Source organism: Corvus moneduloides, chromosome 15 (assembly GCF_009650955.1).
Source record: "Corvus moneduloides isolate bCorMon1 chromosome 15, bCorMon1.pri, whole genome shotgun sequence".
Lineage (NCBI taxonomy): Eukaryota > Metazoa > Chordata > Aves > Passeriformes > Corvidae > Corvus > Corvus moneduloides.
The window spans coordinates 15,912,601-15,932,113 of record NC_045490.1 but is presented as its reverse complement, the minus strand read 5'-3'; the positions used below and the strand labels follow the sequence as shown (position 1 = coordinate 15,932,113).

At 58.1% G+C, this 19,513-nt stretch overlaps 3 protein-coding genes across 3 annotated transcripts; 2 read left to right on the top strand and 1 right to left on the bottom strand.

The window, feature by feature from the left end:
- The first annotated feature begins 64 nt into the window (after positions 1-64).
- TMCO6 (transmembrane and coiled-coil domains 6) lies at positions 65-9,013 on the top strand. Its single transcript, XM_032125365.1, has 14 exons — positions 65-106; positions 1,394-1,466; positions 1,510-1,635; positions 2,533-2,657; positions 2,897-3,006; positions 3,134-3,317; positions 4,233-4,337; positions 4,873-4,958; positions 5,503-5,619; positions 6,278-6,389; positions 6,478-6,649; positions 6,739-6,833; positions 7,671-7,838; positions 8,505-9,013. Exons 1-14 carry the CDS (start codon positions 65-67, stop codon positions 8,661-8,663), a joined length of 1,674 nt encoding a protein of 557 aa, XP_031981256.1. The 3' UTR covers positions 8,664-9,013.
- Positions 8,934-10,609, bottom strand: NDUFA2 (NADH:ubiquinone oxidoreductase subunit A2). Its single transcript, XM_032125224.1, has 3 exons — positions 10,460-10,609; positions 10,247-10,353; positions 8,934-9,130 (listed from the first exon to the last, which is right to left on the bottom strand). Exons 1-3 carry the CDS (start codon positions 10,561-10,563, stop codon positions 9,039-9,041), a joined length of 303 nt encoding a protein of 100 aa, XP_031981115.1. The 5' UTR covers positions 10,564-10,609; the 3' UTR covers positions 8,934-9,038.
- A 458-nt stretch (positions 10,610-11,067) lies between these two features.
- IK (IK cytokine) lies at positions 11,068-19,219 on the top strand. Its single transcript, XM_032125223.1, has 20 exons — positions 11,068-11,175; positions 11,843-11,909; positions 12,126-12,218; positions 12,608-12,667; positions 13,158-13,325; positions 13,409-13,523; positions 13,730-13,800; positions 13,910-13,956; positions 14,182-14,345; positions 14,465-14,573; positions 14,979-15,018; positions 15,398-15,623; positions 15,870-15,888; positions 16,346-16,424; positions 16,677-16,757; positions 17,295-17,352; positions 17,697-17,785; positions 18,100-18,208; positions 18,796-18,830; positions 18,990-19,219. Exons 1-20 carry the CDS (start codon positions 11,079-11,081, stop codon positions 19,015-19,017), a joined length of 1,755 nt encoding a protein of 584 aa, XP_031981114.1. The 5' UTR covers positions 11,068-11,078; the 3' UTR covers positions 19,018-19,219.
- Positions 19,220-19,513: the final 294 nt, after the last annotated feature.

Sequence of the window (19,513 nt, the reverse complement as noted above, 5' to 3'; positions counted from 1 at the left end):
GGGGAAGACTGCGGCCGGGGCGCCGGTGGTGCTCACTTTCCTAGGAAGGGTGATGGAACAGGATATGGGCAAGAATTCCCCAAACGCAGTCTCGGGATCAGGCGAGGTATTGCTGTGCCTCAGAGCCCGTTGGGCGCTGAGCACCCTGCAGGCAATGCAGAAGGGTACAGGACTGTCATACCTGGCATCCAGACCACGCCCAGGTGCCTGTGTTCCATGTAGGATGGGGATGGCACAATTCCCATCCATTGTCCAGGCAGCCCGAAGCTGCACTGGGCACTCCTTCACCAGAAGGAGCCAGAAGTGTTCAAGGAACAGCTGGATGTGGCACTGAGTGCTCTGCTCTGGCTGACGAGGTGGTGATGGGTCAAAGCTGGACTCGATGATCTTGGAGATCATCTTTTCCAACCTAAATGGCTCTGTGATCTCTCCGGATTTTTTTTTTTCTTTCCCAGGGATTTCTCTGCCAATGTTGGATTCAGAAAGAGCTTCAGAAAGGTGACAAAACTGCACGGCTGGACAATGCAACTCCCAGTTTGTTGTGGGTAATGTGGCACTACACAATGGTGCCACAACAGCTGGGGTGGGAGCTGCCCGTCCCTTGCTCTCCGGGACTCTTGTGCAGAGGGGCTCAGCAATTCCATGATTCCTCTTCTACATCCTCAGGTTACATGAAATTCCTCAGCACAAGGACGTGGAGCTAGTCTAGAGGAGACCATGGAAATGCTCCAAGGGCTGGAGCCCCTCTCCTCTGGAGACAGGCTGGGAGATGGGGGTGTTCATCCTGGAGAAGGCTCAGAGGAAACCTTAAAGCACCTTCCAGTGCCTAAAAGGGTTCCCAGGAGAGGGATTTTGGACAGGGACCTGGAGAAACAGGACAAGGGGGAATGGCTTCAAACTGACAGAAGAAGGGTTAGATGGGATATTGGGAAGAAATATCCGAGGTGCTGAGGCCCTGGCACAGGGTACCCAGAGAAGCTGTGGCTGGTCCATCCCTGGAAGTGTGCAAGGTGAGGTTGGACTGGGCTTGGAGCAACCTGGGATAGCGGAAGGTGTCCCTGCCATGGCAGGAGGTGGGACTGGATGAGCTTTAAGGTCCCTTCCCATCCAAATGGGTCTGGAATTCCATGAAACTGCTGCTGAGTACATGATGGAAAAATCACAGCTGCCCTCTGAGCTCTCCTCCCGGCCCCTTTTGACGAGCCCGGCAGCTCTGCCCGGGGCTGGTACCTTTAATTTCTGCTCTCCAGGGGCAAATTCCCCAAACCCCCACCTGGGGAAGCACCAGCTCTTCTGCCCCGCGGTCCCCATCACCACGGTGGGAAGTCCCGGGGCACCGAGCCGCCTTGTTTCTTATCCCTGGTGAATCTCTGCGGGCTTTTTCTGCCCTCAGCACACCCAGCACGCATCTCCGGAGCTGCACAGCTGCCCGTGCCCGAAGCGGGCTGGGCGCTTCGGCTGCGAAGGTTGGGCCGGGACTGGGTTTTCCCCGCCCAGGGACCGCCCCAGGACCAGCCTTTCCCTCCTCCTCCTCCTGCTCCTGCTCCTGCTCCGCCATGTGGGGCCGGCGGCGGGGCCGGCGCGGCGGGCGCAGCGCGGAGGAGCTGCGGGTGCGGCGGCGGGAGCGAGAGGCAGGTCCGGCCGGGGACACCGGGGACAGCCGGGGGGTTTGCGGGGCTCCCCGTGGGTGGGAGGGACCCCCCAGGTCAGCCCTTCCCGGCCCCATCCCCGCCGCGCCCGGTCGCGCATCGCGGGATGCGCGGGGTGATCGGCACCGCTGCCCGCTCGGGGAAGCGTTTTACAGCTTCGGATTTTAACCTGTGGGTTTCTGCCATGAATTCCCCGTTTCTTCAACAACCCCCCCCGCTGTTTGGGTTTTCCAAGGTCTCGCCTACGTCTCAGCCTGGAGAAAAGGAGGCTCAGGGAGGACCTTGTGGCTCTGCACAAGTCCCTGACAGGAGGGGGCAGCCGGGGGGGTCGGGCTCTGCTGCCAGGGAACAGGGACAGGAGGAGAGGGAACGGCCTCAGGCTGGGCCAGGGGAGGCTCAGGTTGGATATTAAGGAAAATTTCTTAACCAAAAGGGTGGTCAGGCGGTGGAACAGGCTGCCCAGGGCAGTGGTGGAGTCACCATTCCTGGAGGTGTTTTCCAGAAACAAGTAGTGGGGCACTTGGGGCATGGCCTAGTGGCCATGGTGGTGTTCGGTTGAAGGCTGGACTTAATGATCTTGTAGATCTTTTCCAACCTTAATGATTTTATGATCCTATGTGAAATCCAGCCTCGGGTCCCTCCAGCTGGTCCTCGGGCCTCTGTCCCGTGTTCCTGCCCATTATCCCAGCTGTGGCTTCACACTTTGTGCGCCCAACCCTCAGCCCCAACTCCAAGTGCGGTCCTTGCTCGTGCATCCCTTCCAGGCTTGCACAAGGAGGAATGGGCAGTTCCTCCCTGCATTAAGGGAGGAATCAGGCTCTTGGGTGGGATGGAGAAGCGTCCTGCCCTGGGCAGGTGGTGACGGGCCCCGATCCGATGGCAGCTCTCAGGAAGGCCCGGCGGCAGGAGCAGCTGGTCAGCAAGCGGCTCCTGCGGGAGGACAGCGCGGCCGAGGACAGTGGACAGGACAGACCAGACGTCGTGCCATACCCACTCTCAGAGGATGAGGTGAAGAACCTGCCATTCTCCACAGCAATGGGGGCCCCAGGGATCTTCCCCAGACTCAGCGTATGAAGGAGGCTGGGTGGGGGCGGGTTTGGGAATGGTTCTGATTCGCTGCCACACACAGTTAAGGTTCCTTGTGCCCATCTTCATGCCCTGAGTTCCTTTGCCTCCAGGATTAATGGGGCGAAATCTTAATGCTGGCAGCGCTGGAAGCTCCACCCACCTTTTAATTCCTTGGGCAGGTCCTGGAGCTGCTCAGGGGTGTGCAGAGGGGTTCGGAGGACAGGAAGCGATCGCTCGGCCGCCTCCGCTGGGCTCTGCAGAATGAGGAGACCCAGCAGAAGTTTGTCAGGTCAGCCCAGGTGTGGTGTGCCTGTTACCAAGGGCATGTCCCGAGGGGCCCTGTGTCCCTGTGGTTGGGTGGGTGAGCTGGTGTGTGGCCCTGGGTGGGAGCTGACAGCAGCCTTTGGATCCCCCAGGCTGGATGGCAGCATCCGGACGCTCACCGGGCTCTTCACCAGCAGCCTGGCTGACCTGCAGCTGGAGGCTGCCCGCTGCCTGCACGAGCTGTCCCACTCCAGTGTCCCCACAGTGGCCGAGGCGTGTCTGCCTGTCACCTCCTACCTGCTCACCTACCTGTCAGGACACAGCCTGGAGTTCACGGTGAGATCCACGTGCACGTTTGCCGGGGCTCTGGCACCTGGGAATCCTTTGGTGTGGTTGATGTTGACCTCTTCTGGTCAAACGTGGCTCACGTGGGAGTGCTGGTGGGAAGGGGCCCTCTGGAAGCAAACATCTTTTGGCACCACAACCTTGCCCTTGGAGCAGGACTGCTGCCAGTGCCCAGGTGTTACGGTCTGCCCCTGAAGGTGGGGTGACTGAATTCTTGTTAATCATAGATCCCTTGGGTTGGATTAGAGTGAAACCACACTGCATGACCCATATTTATGTACATATATATATGGCAGGTTTATTTTAGAACGATTTGGTTGCAATGGAAAGGAGGCATGTAGCCATTTTGGTTGTTATCTGTAGAAATGAAACAGTATACAAGTATTAAGATATCACTTAAGAAAATATATAAGGAAAAGAAAGAAAGGATAAGAGTAGATAGTAGAGTGCCTGTGGCTCCATGCTGTGCAATTTGATCTGGGAAAGGAGCACACAGTTGGAGTAGCTCTGGGATGTCCATGTGTTTTCCAGCTGCTCCATTGGGAAGCAGACAGGCTCAGAGCTAAGGAGCCAGGTGGGCAGTGACCCCCAGGTGCTGATCCCATTGAATGCAGCACACAGGCAGGCTCCAGGAGAACCAGAGGGGGCTCAGGGAAATGTCATCCTGAAAATTAGAAGCCTGACAAACCTCCAAAGTGGGAGTGATCAGATCCCAACTCAGCCGGATAGAAGAAGAACGAACTGAAGCTGATAGAGCTGGGAATGGGGTGGCTGGAGGGTCCAGCAGCATCTATCTGTGTTTCCCCCTCCAAAGCCAGCTCCTGCCCCTCTCAGGGCAGGGTGTGGGACCTGGGGCCTTGCTGGCTGCCCACGGGGTCAGCTGCCTGCTGTGCTGTGTTGTTGCAGGAGCTGTGTTTGTACACACTGGGGAACCTCGTAGTAGAAAGTGAGGCTGTGAGGAAGCAACTTCTGCCTCAGGGCATTATTCCAGTGCTGGCATCCTGCATCCAGGTGGGTGAAGCAGCTCAGCCACACTTCTGCTCTGCCATAGAGAGACTTTTCTGGCTGCCAGTCCTGAGTCACCAGCCCTCCTCCCAGCTGTGTCTGCAGGCACAGATCCCTCTGCAGGGAGCTGTTCCCACAAGCCTGAGGGTCACTTGTGGGCTCCCCTGCACTCCATTTTTGGGGCTCAGATCACCACCTTGTGCTCTTCTCCAGCTGAATCTCCCCCATCCAGTGGCTGCCTGATACAGTCTGGAGCACAGGGAGCCCTGTCCCCTCTGCCTGGCCGGGCTCCAGCACGGCTGTGGTTTGCAGGTCCAAATGCTCAAAGCAGCACTATTGCTGTGCTTGGGGTAAGCCCAGTGAGTGTGGGGAGGGGGACAGCTCAGCTCTGGTGTGGCCATAGGTTCCTGTGTCCCTCCCGGTGCCCTCTGTGCCCCCTCTTCTCCAGGCACAGCGGGGCTGTGCCACTCAGTGGGTTTGCTTGGCACCCTGGGGCCCTGGCTCTGCCAGGAGGGATCAGCTCTGTTCTCTTTGATTGCAGTCCCCGCATGAGGCGGTGCTGGAAGGTGTGGGCTATGTCCTCTCACAGCTCCTCCAAGCCAAGGAAGCGCCCACAGAGATCATCCCGTGAGTCTGAGCTTCTGAACCCTGCACCAGGATGGGCCCTGGGGCCTGGTGTGGTATTTGTGTGCTGGGGACACGACACCTTCCCCATCCCAGTGACATTAATAGTTCAGGGCAGAATCCTACCAGAACCGTGGAAGTTGTGATGCAGATCAGGGAGTGGGGCTTGGCTCCTTTCCCTCGGCCTCATCTGAGCAGACAGCTCTGGTATTTCAGTAAAGGCCAGCATGGAGCAGGGTTGGCTCACATGGAATTCTGGCTGTGTTCCTCCTGCGAAGGAAAAGATCAGCTTGACAGCCCCCAGTGCCAAAAATGTGACTGCAATGAAGGTGTCCTGAGTGCCCCCAGGCCCTGCCATGGACAGGGAGAGCCCAAGGCTGCAGCCCTTGGCTCAGAGTCCCTTCCAGGTGTGTATTTGGACCCTGTGGTTCCCAGTACGGGGTACAGCAACTCTCTGCTCAGTGGCCAGGGTTCGTGTCTCCCTGTTGGTGTCTGTCCTGCCTGTGCTCCAGCCTGTGCCTCCATTAACTCTGCTCTCTAACCCCAGCCTGGTCCTGGACTCAGTTCTCCCCCAGCACATGCTCCAGCTGGTTTGCTCCGGCCTCAAGGCTGGGATGGGAGTGGCCGTGGAGTTTGCGTGGTGTCTCCACTACATCATTTGTAGGTAAATGCAGTTTTTTCCTCAATTTGAGTTCCCTGGGGGCAGCCAAACAGAGGCACAAAGGCTCATGGTCCTGCGAGAGGACCTGGATTGCCTCCCCTTGCCCTTTTCCCTTGGGAAAGCAGTTCCCCAGCCATCCTGGGTATCCCTGCTCTCCTATCTGAGCACACGTGCTGTTTGCAGCATCACTGAGCTCTTTTACAGGTTGGTAATGGGTGATAAACCTGAGGAGGCTGCTTCTAGTCCTCTGAAATGCCCCCAAATTGCTTCCTATGCCTGGAGTTGTCCCACACACTTCTCAAGGCAGGCTCCCTGAATCCTCACACTTGTGGGGGGGTTGGCCCAGGGCTGTGCCAGCAATCCCTGCCTGCCACTGGAGCCAAGGAATGTGTAGATGAAGGGTCAGGGCTGTCGTTTCCAGACCCACACAGGTAATTCCAGTGAATCTGTTCTTCATGGGCTTTTAAACTTTCTCATAAGCTCAGAAGCTCAGATAGAAACCCTGCTACTCCAGTGTGAAAGAAGCTGCTGTTCCAACATGCAATAAGCCCTGTGGTGGTTCAGGAGAGTACTCTGAATTTCCAGGCCCTGTTTGGTGAGGGGCTGTGGCAGTTTCCCCTCTCCAAGCTCCGAGGCCACTGCACTGTCCCTCCCTTTGCAGGCACAAAGACAACGTGGTGCTGCTGGCACTGGGGGCCGTGCCTGCCCTCACCTCGCTCCTGCTCGACCTGGCTTCTGAAATCCCCCAGGATGCTCCCGAGGGCCTGGAGCTGGTGAGAGGTGGGCAGGGTGCTGGCTGTTCCCGGGATTGCTGTGGGGGCATGGTTCAGCTAAAGGGATTGGTGTGTCCCTGTGTCACAGCTCGTGTGCCCCGTGCTGCGGTGTCTCAGTAACCTGCTGGCACAGACAGACTGCCAGGGACAGGGCCAGGACGGGCGCCTGCTCATCGCCCTCTTCCTCATCCTGCAGTGCTTCCTGCAGCAGCACCCCTTCCTCGTCCAGGAGTGCCTGTGGCTGCTCAACAACCTCACAGGTGAGTGTCCCACGGGGCTGGTGGCACAGCTGGACACTGCTGGGACTCGCCCTGGTTTTATTCACACGTTCCCTCTCTGCCCACCCCAGCGGATGATCCCTTCTTCTGCTCTGCTCTGCTCTCCCTGGACCTGCTCCCGGCCCTGCTGCAGCTCCTGACGTGTTCCCAGATGGCCACTGTGTTGGTAAACCTTGCCTCATGCATTGGGAATGGTGGGGAAGCGCTGGAGTTTCAGAACAGGAATCCCACACTGACAGTGCTGGAGTTGGAGGGTGGATGGGGCAGCAGTGACAGCTTGGCAGAAGGTCTCTGCTGTGGCAGTCACCAGCCACCTCCCCTGAAGCCGCTCCAGCTTTATTTACCCTTGGCAGAGCCTTGTCCCAGCATAAGAGTGGTCCCAAGGGAGACGTTAACTTGGGGCCAGCCCCTGGAGAAGGTCTGGGAAGGCTCCTGCCACTCTCCTTTGAAAGACCCCAAAGCTTTAGGGGATTGAGGAGGGGACACTGCCAGGGGTGGGTGGCAAGGCTGGGTCTGCCTAGCATGGGGGTGAACAGTGCCTTGGGATAGGCATGGAGAAGGCATTCCAAATCCAGTGGTTTGGTGGCCATGGGCAAGCACCTGGCAGGACAAAAAAAAAAAAGGTGGAGGGACTTTGGGCAAGGGCACGGAGTGACAAGACAACAGGGAATGGCTTCACACTGACAGAGGGCAGGGTTAGATGGGATATTGGGAAGAAATTCTTCCCTGTGAGTGATAAGGCTCTGCCACAGGTCACCCAGAGAAGCTGGCTGCTCCATCCCTGGAAGTGTCCAAGGCCAGGTTGGACAGGGCTTGGAGCAACCTGGGATAGTGGAAGGTGTCCCTGCCCATGGCAGGGGGTGGAACTGGATGGGCTGTAAGGTCCCTTCTAACCCAAACCATTCCACAATTCCATGACATGGGGAATTGTTGGGAGCCCTCTCAAGCCTGTCAGGAATCTGCCCATGCAGCATTCCCTGTTTGCTCCCTGTCCCTCACACAGGCCCTGACAGTGCTGTGCAACATTGCTGAGAAGGGACCGTTCCAGTGCCAGCGGCTGCTGTGCCAGCCCCTCCTGCCCCGGCTCCTGCCCCTCCTCACACTGCCCGACCCCGAGGCCGTGGGGCAGTGCCTGGAGCTGCTGCACCTCCTCTTCCTGCACTGCCCGGAGGTGAGAGCCGGGAGAGCTCTGGGAACAGGATTGTAAAGGGGATGGGGAATGATTATTGTGGGGGTTATTGTTATTGTGAAGGGGGAATGATTATTGTAATTTAAATAACAGTGCCCTCAATGGCTGCCACACTACCCCCCACCCCTCAGCACCCAGACCCCTGCCCAAAGGGACACTGTCATGCACAGGGTGAAAGCCCTTCTTGTTTCTCCAGTGAATTCCTTTTTTTATTGGCAAGGACTGGTGTTTGGGCAGGTTGTTTCTACCCTGAGTTTTCTTTTGATCCTGCTGGGATTGCTTCACTTGCTGCAGATCACAGGAAGGAATTCTGCCCTGTGAAGGTGGTGAGGCCCTGGCACAGGGTGCCCAGAGAAGCTGTGGCTGCCCCATCCCTGGCTGTTCGAGGCCAGGCAGGACGGGGCTTGGAGCAACCTGGTCTGGTGGAAGGTGTCCCTGCCCATGGACAGGGGGGTGGGGATGAGATGAGATGGGCTTTAAAGTCCTTCCCAGCCAACCACAGGCATGGTGGGATCTACCTGGATCGGGAATGTAGTGTCTGGGAGGGCTCTGGGGAATTCCTTCAGCCCCTTTCCCTGGGATGTGGTGGCTTGGGCAGAGATGATCAGCTGTAGCACCCAGCCAACTCTCACCCTCCCTCTGGCACAGGCTGCTGCTGATTTCACCAGGCACGGCGGGCACCAGGCCCTGGAGCAGCACCAGAGCACCCCAGAGCTGCAGGAGCGGGCACAGGCACTGCTGGACATGGTCAGGCAGCCCCCAGGAGCCCCCAGTGCCTGTCAGGCAACACTGCCTGCCTTCTCCTAGGCCTCACCCCCTCCCCACCCTCCCCCGAACTCCCAGGGGAATAAACTGTCTGTCCAACCTGTGCCTGGCTTCCCAAGGGCTGCTCAGGACTCTGATGTGCCAGTGCTGGCTCACAGGGGTGCTGGTCCTTGTCACTGCCTCGTAGCCACCAGCACGGTGCCCCCCCAGAGCCTGGAGCAGGGGCAGAGCTGAGCTGCAGCCACACTCCTGTGCCAGGGAGGGGTGAACGGCTGCATCAGCCATTCCTTGGGCTCTCAGCCACCACCAAGCTCCAGGTAAGCACATTGTGTTTATGAATTGATAAATTAAAGATACACGTTTGGCATTAAAGATGATCAGTCACGTCTCCAGCACGTGTGTATTTCCTGTCTGTCCTCACGCGTGGCTTTTCACAACGCTCTCCAGGGCCTTGCCCACTTCATCCACAGTTAGGTTGTTCAGTGCGATGCTCTTCTCCTTCCCAAACTCTGTGGGAAAACAGAGAGGGTGAGAGCGGGCAGGTGTGTGGGTCCTTTCCCTGGTGCAAGGGCACTGGTGTCACAGCCCAGGCTCCCATCACCACCCCTTCACACTCACCACTTCCCAGTGTCCCTCCATGTGCCCAAGTTATCATTTACACCTTCTTACTCTCCTCCTTTCCCTTGGAAAGAACTCAAAGCAGCTCAACACTTTTCCCAGTCTCCTTTTGTTAGCTCTGGCTGTGCAGCAGCTGGGCAGAGATACATCCAAGAGCAACCCTGTGGCTCTCAGCCTGGTCCCAGCAAGGTGCTCCCCTCAGAAAAGCAGCCTGGAAACTCTGTTCCTACAGCTGCCCCAGCCTGGGCTGACCCGGGGCTCCCTGCGAGTCACACCCAGACACACCAGAGACTCCCCTGGTCCCTGTGCTCACACGGGGAAACTTGTGCTTAAAGAGTCATTGCATCTCTTCAAAAGTTTCTAAATTAATTTTTTCCAGCCCGGATGACCTTTGAGGAAGATAAAGCCTTTCCAGAGGGGCTTTACTGCTCCCTTCTTGGTGTTTCACTGAGAACGCAGGAAAAACAACCACATTTTGGTGTAGTGAATGGGGTGGGGGTGGGAGATCACAGCCCGAGGCTGGAAAGCCCCTGCTGAGCACTGGGCTCTCACTTCCCTGCAGTGAACCCGCACTCTGCCCCGAAGGCAGCTGCTCCTTCCCCATCGACATCCCTCGTGTAACCCTTGGGCAGCCTCTGCTGCAGCCCACAGCTGAAATTCCTCCCTGGGAGGGTGCTGAGGCCCTGGCACAGGGTGCCCAGAGAAGCTGCGGCTGCCGCAGCCCTGGCAGTGCCCAAGGCCAGGCTGGACGGGGCTGGGAGCAATCGGGTCTAGCGGGAGATGTCCCTGCCCATGGCAGGCGGTGGCACTGGATGAGCTTTAAGATCCCTTCTAACCCAAAGCAGTCTGTGATTCTCCCCACCCCCATTTTCCCATGCCTATCCTTTCCCCGCCCACTCCCTCCCTCTGATCCTTGCCATAAATACTGATGGCCCCTAAGGTCCCTTCAAACCCAAAGCATTCCATGATAATTCCATGGTGTTTCCCGGCGGACACCCCCTACTTACCGTACCGAGCCCACAGCTTGGGCTGGACACCGGAGCACTCGCGGATCAGGATGGGGAAGTTGGGATTTGCCTTCTTCAGGGTCACATAGTGCTGCTCGATGAATTCCCTGCGGAGGGAAGGAGGAGCGGCGGGTCCCCGTGGGTCACCCCAGGGGTGTCTCGCTCCCCTCGAGGAGCCCACCCGGCCCCGTCCCGGCCCATCCCCGCGCTGACCTGACGCCGCGGCTGCCGGGGGAGCGCTGGCACAGGTGGATGCGGAGCTCCCTCAGCCCGCGGCCCAGCCCGCCCCCGATGTTCTTCACAGCGGCCGCCGCCATCTTCCCTGCGCGGACAACACCGCGGGGGCGGGACAGCGGCGCCTCCGCCAATGGGAGCGGCCGCCGCGATCGCACCCGCCAATGGGAGCGCTCTCCGTGATGGCACCCGCCAATGGGAGCGTCCGCCTTGATCGCACCCGCCAATGGGAGCGTCCGCCTTGATCGCACCCGCCAATGGGAGCGTCCGCCGTGACCGCACCCGCCAATGGGAGCGCCCTCCGCGATCGCACCCGCCAATGGGAGCGCCCTCCGCGATCGCACCCGCCAATGGGAGCGCCCTCCGCGATCGCACCCGCCAATGGGAGCTTCTGCCGTGATCGCACCCGCCAATGGGAGCTTCTGCCGTGATCGCACCCGCCAATGGGAGCGCCCCCCGCGATCGCACCCGCCAATGGGAGCGCCCTCCGCGATCGCACCCGCCAATGGGAGCGCCCTCCGCGATCGCACCCGCCAATGGGAGCGCCCTCCGCGATCGCACCCGCCAATGGGAGCGCCCTCCGCGATCGCACCCGCCAATGGGAGCGGCCGCCGCGGGGTGCGCTGGGAGGGCAGCGCAGAGCGGAAGGGCCGCGCAGAGCGGAGCTGGGAGCGCAGCGATGCCGGACCGCGACAGTGAGTTCGGGGACGGGGGACACCGCCCACGGGACACCGGGACACGGGGCACCCCCGGGCACTCCCGGGGCCGGGACACTTGGCCCGCGCGAGGGTTGTCGTGTCGCTCAGGGCGGGGCGGCTGCGGCGGGGGGGCGGTGTAGGCCCAACCTGCGCTGAGGGAGCGGAGGGCCCCCGGGGACCCCTGGCCCGGTGCGAGGGACAACTCTGCGGGCGGACGGGGTGCGGCCACAGCCCGCGGAGCCGGGGGAGGGGACCTCGCGGGCTGGGGACCCGCGGCAGCCCAGGGGTGAGGAGCTGTGCGGGGGGGCTGACCCTCAGCGCGGGGATTGATACTGGGTGCGCCCCGGGATGGAGCTGTGGGGTGTTTCGGGCCGTGGAGGGGATGCAGGGGCTGTCCCGGGGTGTGGGGGACAGGACACCCTCGGGGAGGCCCTGGGAGGGCACAGAGCCGCGGGGCTTGGGGGGCGGCGGGTCTCGCAGTGGCACCGGGACCCCCGTGTCCTGAGTACCCTGGCGAGGCCGGCCCGGGTGGCAGCGGGCTGGGATCCACCTCGGAGCTGCAGGTGGATACTGCTCCCTTCTTGGTTTCTGAACGGGGCCCGGCTGGGAGTGGAATGAGGCCATGCAGGCAGTGTCTGAGATCTCTCTCTCTCCTGTCCCCCAGATGAGCCGTTCTCCAACCCCCTGGCCCCTGATGGCCACGATGTGGACGACTCACACTCATTCCACCAGTGAGTACAGCACTGGGGCGGGACTGGACCAGCATAGTGGGACCCCGGGCTGATTCCCATTGAGAAGCTGGAAGTCACTGGTGCACTGCAGCCTTTGGGCTCCATCCACGGGCACCTGGTGCCCATCTCGGTCACACAGGACCTGCTCTCCTCCAAAGCTGCCTGGCACCAAATCTCTTTGGAAACGATCATTTCTGTTCCCTTCCTCCCTTGCAGATCCAAGCTGACCAATGAAGACTTCAGGAAGCTTCTGATGACCCCGCGGGCTGCGCCAACATCTGCACCACCCTCCAAATCTCGCCACCATGAGTGAGTAGGGCTCTGTTTCACAGGTCTGTGGGACAATCCCTTTCCCTTTGGGTCTCAGCTCTCAGTGCTCACCCTCTCCCCTGCACTCTGCAGGGGATTATCTACAGAGGCTTTTGCCAATGAGTGTGAGAAGTGGAGAAGCAGGTGGGTCAGAGCTGCTGTGGATAACAGAGCGAGGCTTCATGGCTGTTAAGGCATTTTGTGCAGGAGACAGATTTGGTTCAGTGAAAATCAGTCTTTTCCCTTCCTCTCCCTGCTGACAGTGTGAGAGACTGTTCTGTTCCATTTCTGAGTACCTCGGTGCTCTGCTGTGACTGAGGGACTGTTCTCTCCACCTGCCACCTATGTGGCTCTGCAGACTGTACATGTGTTTTCTCGCCCTTCTCCAGGATGCCCCGGGAGTACAATGAAGATGAAGATCCAGCTGCTCGCAGGAGGAAGAAGAAAAGGTAAGTGGGGAAAGAGATGCAGCAGAACTTGTCATTATACATCATGCCTGCCCGTGGAAGCAATTCTCATCTCTTGAGCTCCCAAAGAGGGCCTGGAGTGGATTATTTTGGAGCTTTGAAGCTCAGCCTGAGGAACTGTCACTGCTTGTGGCAGGGCAGCAGTAGGGTGGGGCTGAAGCTTCACCTCCAGAAGGAGCAGGAGAGGCCCTGTGGGTGTCTGGCAGAGCAGGGCAGTGGTGGGACATTTGCTGATCACTGTGTCCTCTGGGGCAGGGCTGCACAGCAGAGCTGCACTGGACCCCTTCCCTTTGGAAGGGAGGATGGAGCTCCTCCTTAGTCGGCCTCAGTACAGCAGTTCCCATGGTGCTCTAATGTGTTTTTGGGGAAGGGGTTTGGAGCAGAACAGGTGTATGTGAGGCCTCAAGGGCTGTTACCTGACCTCATAAACATGAACGGGTCACTCTTAACCCTGAGTTGTTTTCCACCCCAGCTACTACGCGAAGCTGCGGCAGCAGGAGATCGAGCGTGAGAGGGAACTGGCTGAGAAGTACCGGGATCGAGCCAAGGAGAGGAGAGATGGAGTGAACAAGGACTACGAGGAGACAGAGCTGATCAGCACCACTGCCAACTATAGGGCTGTGGGGCCCACAGCTGAGGCGTACGTGAGCTGAGGTGGGGCCTCGGCTCGCCGGGCTGATCGGGGGGGGCTGGTCCTTAACTGGCTCTGTTCTCATTGCACAGGGATAAATCTGCTGCGGAGAAGAGGAGACAGTTGATCCAGGAGTCCAAGTTCTTGGGTGGTGACATGGAGCACACTCACTTGGTGAAGGGTCTGGACTTTGCGCTATTGCAGAAGGTGAGTGCAGATAATAGCATGCTGCTCTTCTGCCCTGTCCTCTCCCACAGACACACAGGATGGGTGTAACCACTTGGTCTTGGCAGCGTGGATTTCCCTTCCTGGGAAGGGTTGCTTCAGGGTTGGGGAGCTGGTGGAAGTGGGCTCAGAGATGCGCAGCGATGGTATGGGTTGGGCTGTAACGTGTGGATTTACTCTGCATCCAGGTCCGGGCTGAGATTGCCAGCAAGGAGAAGGAAGAGGAGGAAATGATGGAGAAGCCCCAGAAAGAAACGAAGTGAGTGACTGAACATTTTGCATTCCTGAGTGCAGCTGCCTCCCAGAGAGAAGGATGCAGAGGAGACATTTGCTCGGCTCTAATACTTCTGGTTTCTGTTTCTGTTTAGGAAAGATGAAGATCCTGAGAACAAAATTGAATTTAAGACCCGACTGGGTAAGACTGTGTGGATGTGGCTGTTCCCTACCTTGTCTGTGTTGTGAACGTGGGAGAAATCCTGGAGGGTGAATGGAGGAATGAAAACCATTGGAGGGGGAGAGTCCTGAATTTGAGGCCTGGAGGAAGTGTGTCTTTAGGAGGAGATTCTCGTGTTGCTGATAACCTAAACATGCTTCACTTTGGGCTTGTCCTCTGCTTTCCCACACTTTGCCTTCTGTCCAGGCCGCAACATTTACCGCATCCTGTTCAAGAACAAGACCTATGAGCGGAACGAGCTGTTCCTGCCAGGCAGGATGGCCTATGTGGTCGATCTGGATGATGAGTATGCCGACACCGATATCCCCACCACGCTGATCCGCAGCAAAGCTGACTGCCCCACCATGGAGGTACCCAGCTGGCCTCCAGCCTGCTTCACCTCGCTGCTCTGAATCGGCCAGAGCAGGTTTTTCTAGGAGGGGCTCCCTGTCAAGGGAGCAGGATGCTTCCTTGTGGCTTTCCCTTTCAGGCACAGACCACGCTGACCACCAACGACATTGTCATCAGCAAGCTCACGCAGATCCTCTCCTATCTCAGGCAAGGCACCCGTAACAAGAAGCTCAAGAAGAAAGACAAAGGTAGGGAGATGAAAGGAAGCAAGTAATAGGAGTTTAGTGCTTGGAGCGTGTCCCAAGGGAATGGGATGTGTTTTGGTTTGTGGCATTCCCCTGTGCCATGAGGCAGTGGACTTGGAGAACAGTGATTTCCTGAGTGCTGTGTCCTGAAGGCAGGAGCACGCGGGACAGGCTGCTGGGAAATTAGAGCTGTGAGGGTACTTCATGGTGCTCTGCTCTTCCTGGTGAAGGCCCAGTTCCTTGGAGAAATGTCCCCTCTTGGGGAGGGACACAATGGCTTCCTGGGGGGGCTGAGTATGATGTGACATCCTCCAGGCTTGCCACTTCTGCAGCTTGGAACCTGGACTGGGGAGCAGCACAGGGGGCAGAGTGGGTGACGTGTGTCTCACTGCTGTTGTGTCCTTGCAGGGAAGCTGGATGAGAAGAAGCCTCCTGAAGCTGATATGAAGTAAGTGCCTCCCTGCCCTCAGGCTATGGGGTCACAGCTCTGTCCCTTAGGGGATGTCTTTTTGGCCCACCACATTTAGAGGGGGCTGAATTTCGAGTTGCTGGACCTGCAGTTTGTAGGACAAGGCTGGAGGCAAGCTCTGGTTTGGATTTCAGGCTTGAGGCAGGTGAGGGCTCACTGTTGCCCTGGACCACAAGACTCAGGTCCTGGAGCAGAAGGGAGCAGAAGTGCAGTGATGCCTCTGACAGATGTGGAAGCCACTTCCATATCTGGTGTCCTTAGCTCTCGATGCTGGTCCTGTGTGCTTCAGGTCACAGGGAGGTGGTTATGGCCCCTCCTCCTGCAGGGCACGTAACTCCAGGCTCTTTTCCACTTGTAGCATCTTTGAAGACATCGGGGATTATGTGCCCTCCACTGCCAAGATGCCACGGGACAAGGAAAGGGAGAGGTACCGGGAGAGAGAGCGTGACAGGGACCGGGAGCGTGACCGGGACCGAGAACGTGACAGGGACCGGGAGCGCGAGAGGGACAGGGAGCGTGACCGGGAGCGCGAGGAGGAGAAGAAGAGGCACAGCTACTTTGAGAAGCCCAAAGCTGATGATGAGGTGAGTCTCTGCTTGTGAAGGACTGTCCCACCTGATCTCCGCCCTTTGTGGGGTTGGGGGGCTGTGGGTGTCTCTGGTTGTGCCCCTACACGTGCCAGTGTCAGCTCTTGCTGAGCTCTGCCTGTCCCCAGGGCTTGCTGGGTGCTTGTCCTCTCCCTCAGCAAGTGAGGCAGCACTGGCACCGCCTGTAGGGTTTGTGGTTCAGCTCTGTGTGATCGACACTGTGTCTCTCCTTTTTCTTTGCAGCCCACAGACATCGACAAAGGTGAGTCAAGTGGCGTGGACACCTGAGAGGGATAGGGATAGGACAAGGGGGAATGGTTTTAAACTAAAAGAGGAGAGATTTAGATTAGATATTAAGAAGAAATTCTTCCCTGTGAGGGTGGTGAGGCCCTGGCACAGGATGCCCAGAGAAGCTGTGGCTGCCTCATCCCTGGAAGTGTTTAAGGACAGGTTGGACAGGGCTTGGAGCAGCCTGGGATAGTGGGAGGTTGGAATGATACGGGTTTCAAGATCCCTTCCAACACAAACCGTTGTAAGATTCCAGGTCTCCTGGGATCAGCCCACCTCATCAGTGCCAAACTGTCTTGCTCCCCCTCTTGTACCTCACCTGCAGCTTGTGCTGCCTGTTACTGTGTCCCAAAGGGACTCTGCCCAGCCCCAGTGTTCTGCAGTGAGCTGTTCTTATCCCAAAATATAACCTGCTGCTTTCTCTACCCCAGGACCTGGCTCAGCCAAGGAGCTCATCAAGTCCATCAATGAGAAGTTTGCTGGAGCTGCTGGCTGGGAGGGAACAGAGGCATATCCTTTACTGTCTGTGCCAGCCTGGCTGGCTGTGGGGCTGGGCTTGCAGGCACAAGCACATCTGAAGGGCTGTCCTGCCTCACCTGGTAGCAGGGAAATGCTGCCCAAGCCTTGCTTCTCCTACACCAAACAAAAGCTCTGCACCCCCTGATTTGGTTGTGTTGGGACAGGAGAGCATTTTCCAGCTGGCTGTGCCCAGCCTGTAGCTGTAGGGATCAGCTCATGTGGTGCTTCCTTAACTGCTGCCACTTTGAAGAAGCCAGAAGACAAGAAGCAGCTGGGAGACTTCTTTGGCATGTCCAACAGCTATGCTGAGTGCTACCCTGCCACGTAAGGAACAGCGGGAAACTGTGGGGTGGGAGCGGGGTGTGCCAAGGGGCTGCTGTCCTCTGGCAGCAAGAATTTGAACATCAGCCCCACTACTTGTAGTGGGAGTAGGCCTGGCCTTGTCTGTGGGAACAGCGGACCAGTAAAATGATCCCAAGCCCTTGATTCAGGCTTTTCTTAGCTGCTGTCTGCTGTAAGTGGCTGCCTGGAGCCTGCTGTCCCTCAGAGCTAGGGGGAGGCTGAGGTGGCTAGGAATCTGCTGGATTCCCTGTTAAATCCATGTGGTTGTGGAGCTCTGGCCTCCCTCAGTGGAAGAGGAACAGCTTTCAGCCTGCAGAGTCATCCTGGAAGCATTTCCAACCTTTGATGCCCTGTGGTATAGGTCACCTGCAGGGCTTGCAGCTGGGGGCACTTCCCTCTGGTCCAGGAACTGAGTGTGTTTGGTCCGAGGCCATGAGACATGACTTCCACCAGCTCTGAGGTCCTGAGCTACATCTCATGGACCCACTCTGAACCCTTTCCTTGTTTTTTTCCCCCCAGAATGGATGATATGGCTGTGGACAGTGATGAGGAGGTGGACTACAGCAAAATGGATCAGGTGTGTTTCGAGCAGCCAGTAAAGTAGGTGTTAATGCTGGCTGAGAGGATCCCATGGGAAAAAAGCAGCACTGGAGCTGGGTGCTGAGTGAGCTTTGGGGTTTGCTGATCAGCTCCCTGTTGTATCAGGGAGAAAACCTGTCACTGGCACTTGACCCAGAGGTGCTGGCAGGCGTGCTACTCTGTTCTGACTCCCTTTTCCATGAAATCTCCTGTCTGGAGCTACTTGGGGAAGGGATTTGGGGCTGGTGGGAGATGGAGCCTCATGGCTGGGTGTGCAGGGCTGTGTGAGAAGCCCTCCCAGCAGCAACTGAGGAGCCGCTCTGAGTCGTTCTCTCCCTGCAGGGTAATAAGAAGGGGCCTCTGGGCCGCTGGGATTTCGACACACAGGAGGAGTACAGCGAGTACATGAACAACAAGGAGGCTCTGCCCAAGTGAGTGCAGCCCTCAGGAAGGGCCAAGCAAGGGTTCTGGGTGGGATGGCCCCGCTGGCCAAACCTGGGTGCTGGGGCAGCTTAAAGCAAGCTGGGGGCTCCCTTATGAGGACCTGAGGAGGAGCTGTGGGTCCTGGGCCTGGTGGTTTGTTTTTGCTCCTAGTGTTGCTCTTGAGGACTCCAGCCTCCTGAGCTGCCTTCAGGGGCTCAGGCCAACTCTCGAGCATGTGCTCATGGCTGGGGAGATGTGTCCCTTCCTCTGGCAGGCTGTGGCTCCCCTGGGAGTGCTGAGCCATGTCTTGCTCCTTCTCCAGGGCAGCCTTCCAGTACGGCATCAAGATGTCTGAGGGACGCAAAACGCGCCGCTTCAAGGAGACGAACGACAAGGCGGAGCTGGACCGGCAGTGGAAGAAAATCAGCGCGGTGAGGGCCCGAGCTGGGCTGGGGCTGCTGAGCCGGGAGCTGCCAGCATGGCCCAGGACAGCTCCCACCCAGTCCTGCCCTCGCTGTCCCAGTCATGGCTCTTCAGTCCAGCCATGTGCTGCCAGTGTGTGTGGGCAGGAGGGCTGGCTCTTTACCAACTGGATTTGCTCCTTGCAAGAGCCTTGGCTAAGTATTTGGGGCTTCAGTATTGCAGAGGAATCTGGAGCTGCATTTGGAACAGCCCCAGTCGGGGGCTTTTTGCTCTGGGCTGTGCAGCAGCTGAACATGCCCCAAACCATTAGTTTGGAACCATCCAAAGGGGATGGGAGAGGACAGGACATGTTTAGTGGCTTCATTTGCCAACTGGCAGAGCTGGGGGTTGTCCTGGCAGAGTGAGCAGTATGGGATGGGCTGGGGAAGGTGAGAACCAACGGTCTGTGGTGGCCAGAAAGGAGCAAAGAGGGAACAGGCCAAGCTTCTCCAGCTGTAGCTCCCTCAGCTCACTCTGGCCTGGCTACAGCTCTCCCCGGGTGTATCTGGCACCCTCCAGCCCCTCTGGGTAACAGGACTTTGTGCTTTCTCTGCAGATCATCGAGAAGAGGAAGAAGTTGGAGGCTGATGGGTTAGTACAGTTGTCTCTGCTTGTGGCTCCCCTGTTGGGATTCCCATACCTTCTGTGGTGTGGAAATGGGGATCTCAGTGCTGAGCCCTGGATGGGAGGGTGGTTGACCTGCCTGCCCTGCATTCTCACCACTCTCCTGCCCCTCTCTCTCTCTTCCAGGGTTGAGGTGAAACGTCCCAAGTACTGATGCCTCCTGTGTTTCTTCCTCCCTCTCCTGGAAGCCTGGCCTGCTGGGAGCTGCCCTCCTGGAGCGTGCTGGTGTGCTCTCCTTGCCCCACACACCGTCCACTGTCTGCTCAGGGCTGGGGAGCTCTTTCCTCCCTCTGCTCTTTGCTGCAGAGCCTGTGCTGTGTAAATGTTGTAGCCGTAATAAAATCACATCAAATTTGTGTGTGAGCATGTTTGTGTGTGCAGAGAGGAGGTAGGTGCCTGTGCACATTCTGGCGTCCTTCGGAGAAGCAGGGATGCTAGCACTCCTGGTGCTGACAGGGCAAACTGTGGCTCAGTGCATTTATTGTGGGAGCCTTTTGGGCTGGGGGCAGCAGCAGCCCTGGATAAAATTAACAAGTCTATTTGGGGACAATAATCCCAGCTGAACATTCTGTGCCTCGGGGCAGGAGGAAGAAATGGGACCCTCAGCTCGGGTACAGCAAGTGGTTTGAACTGAAGCAGAGGATATGCAA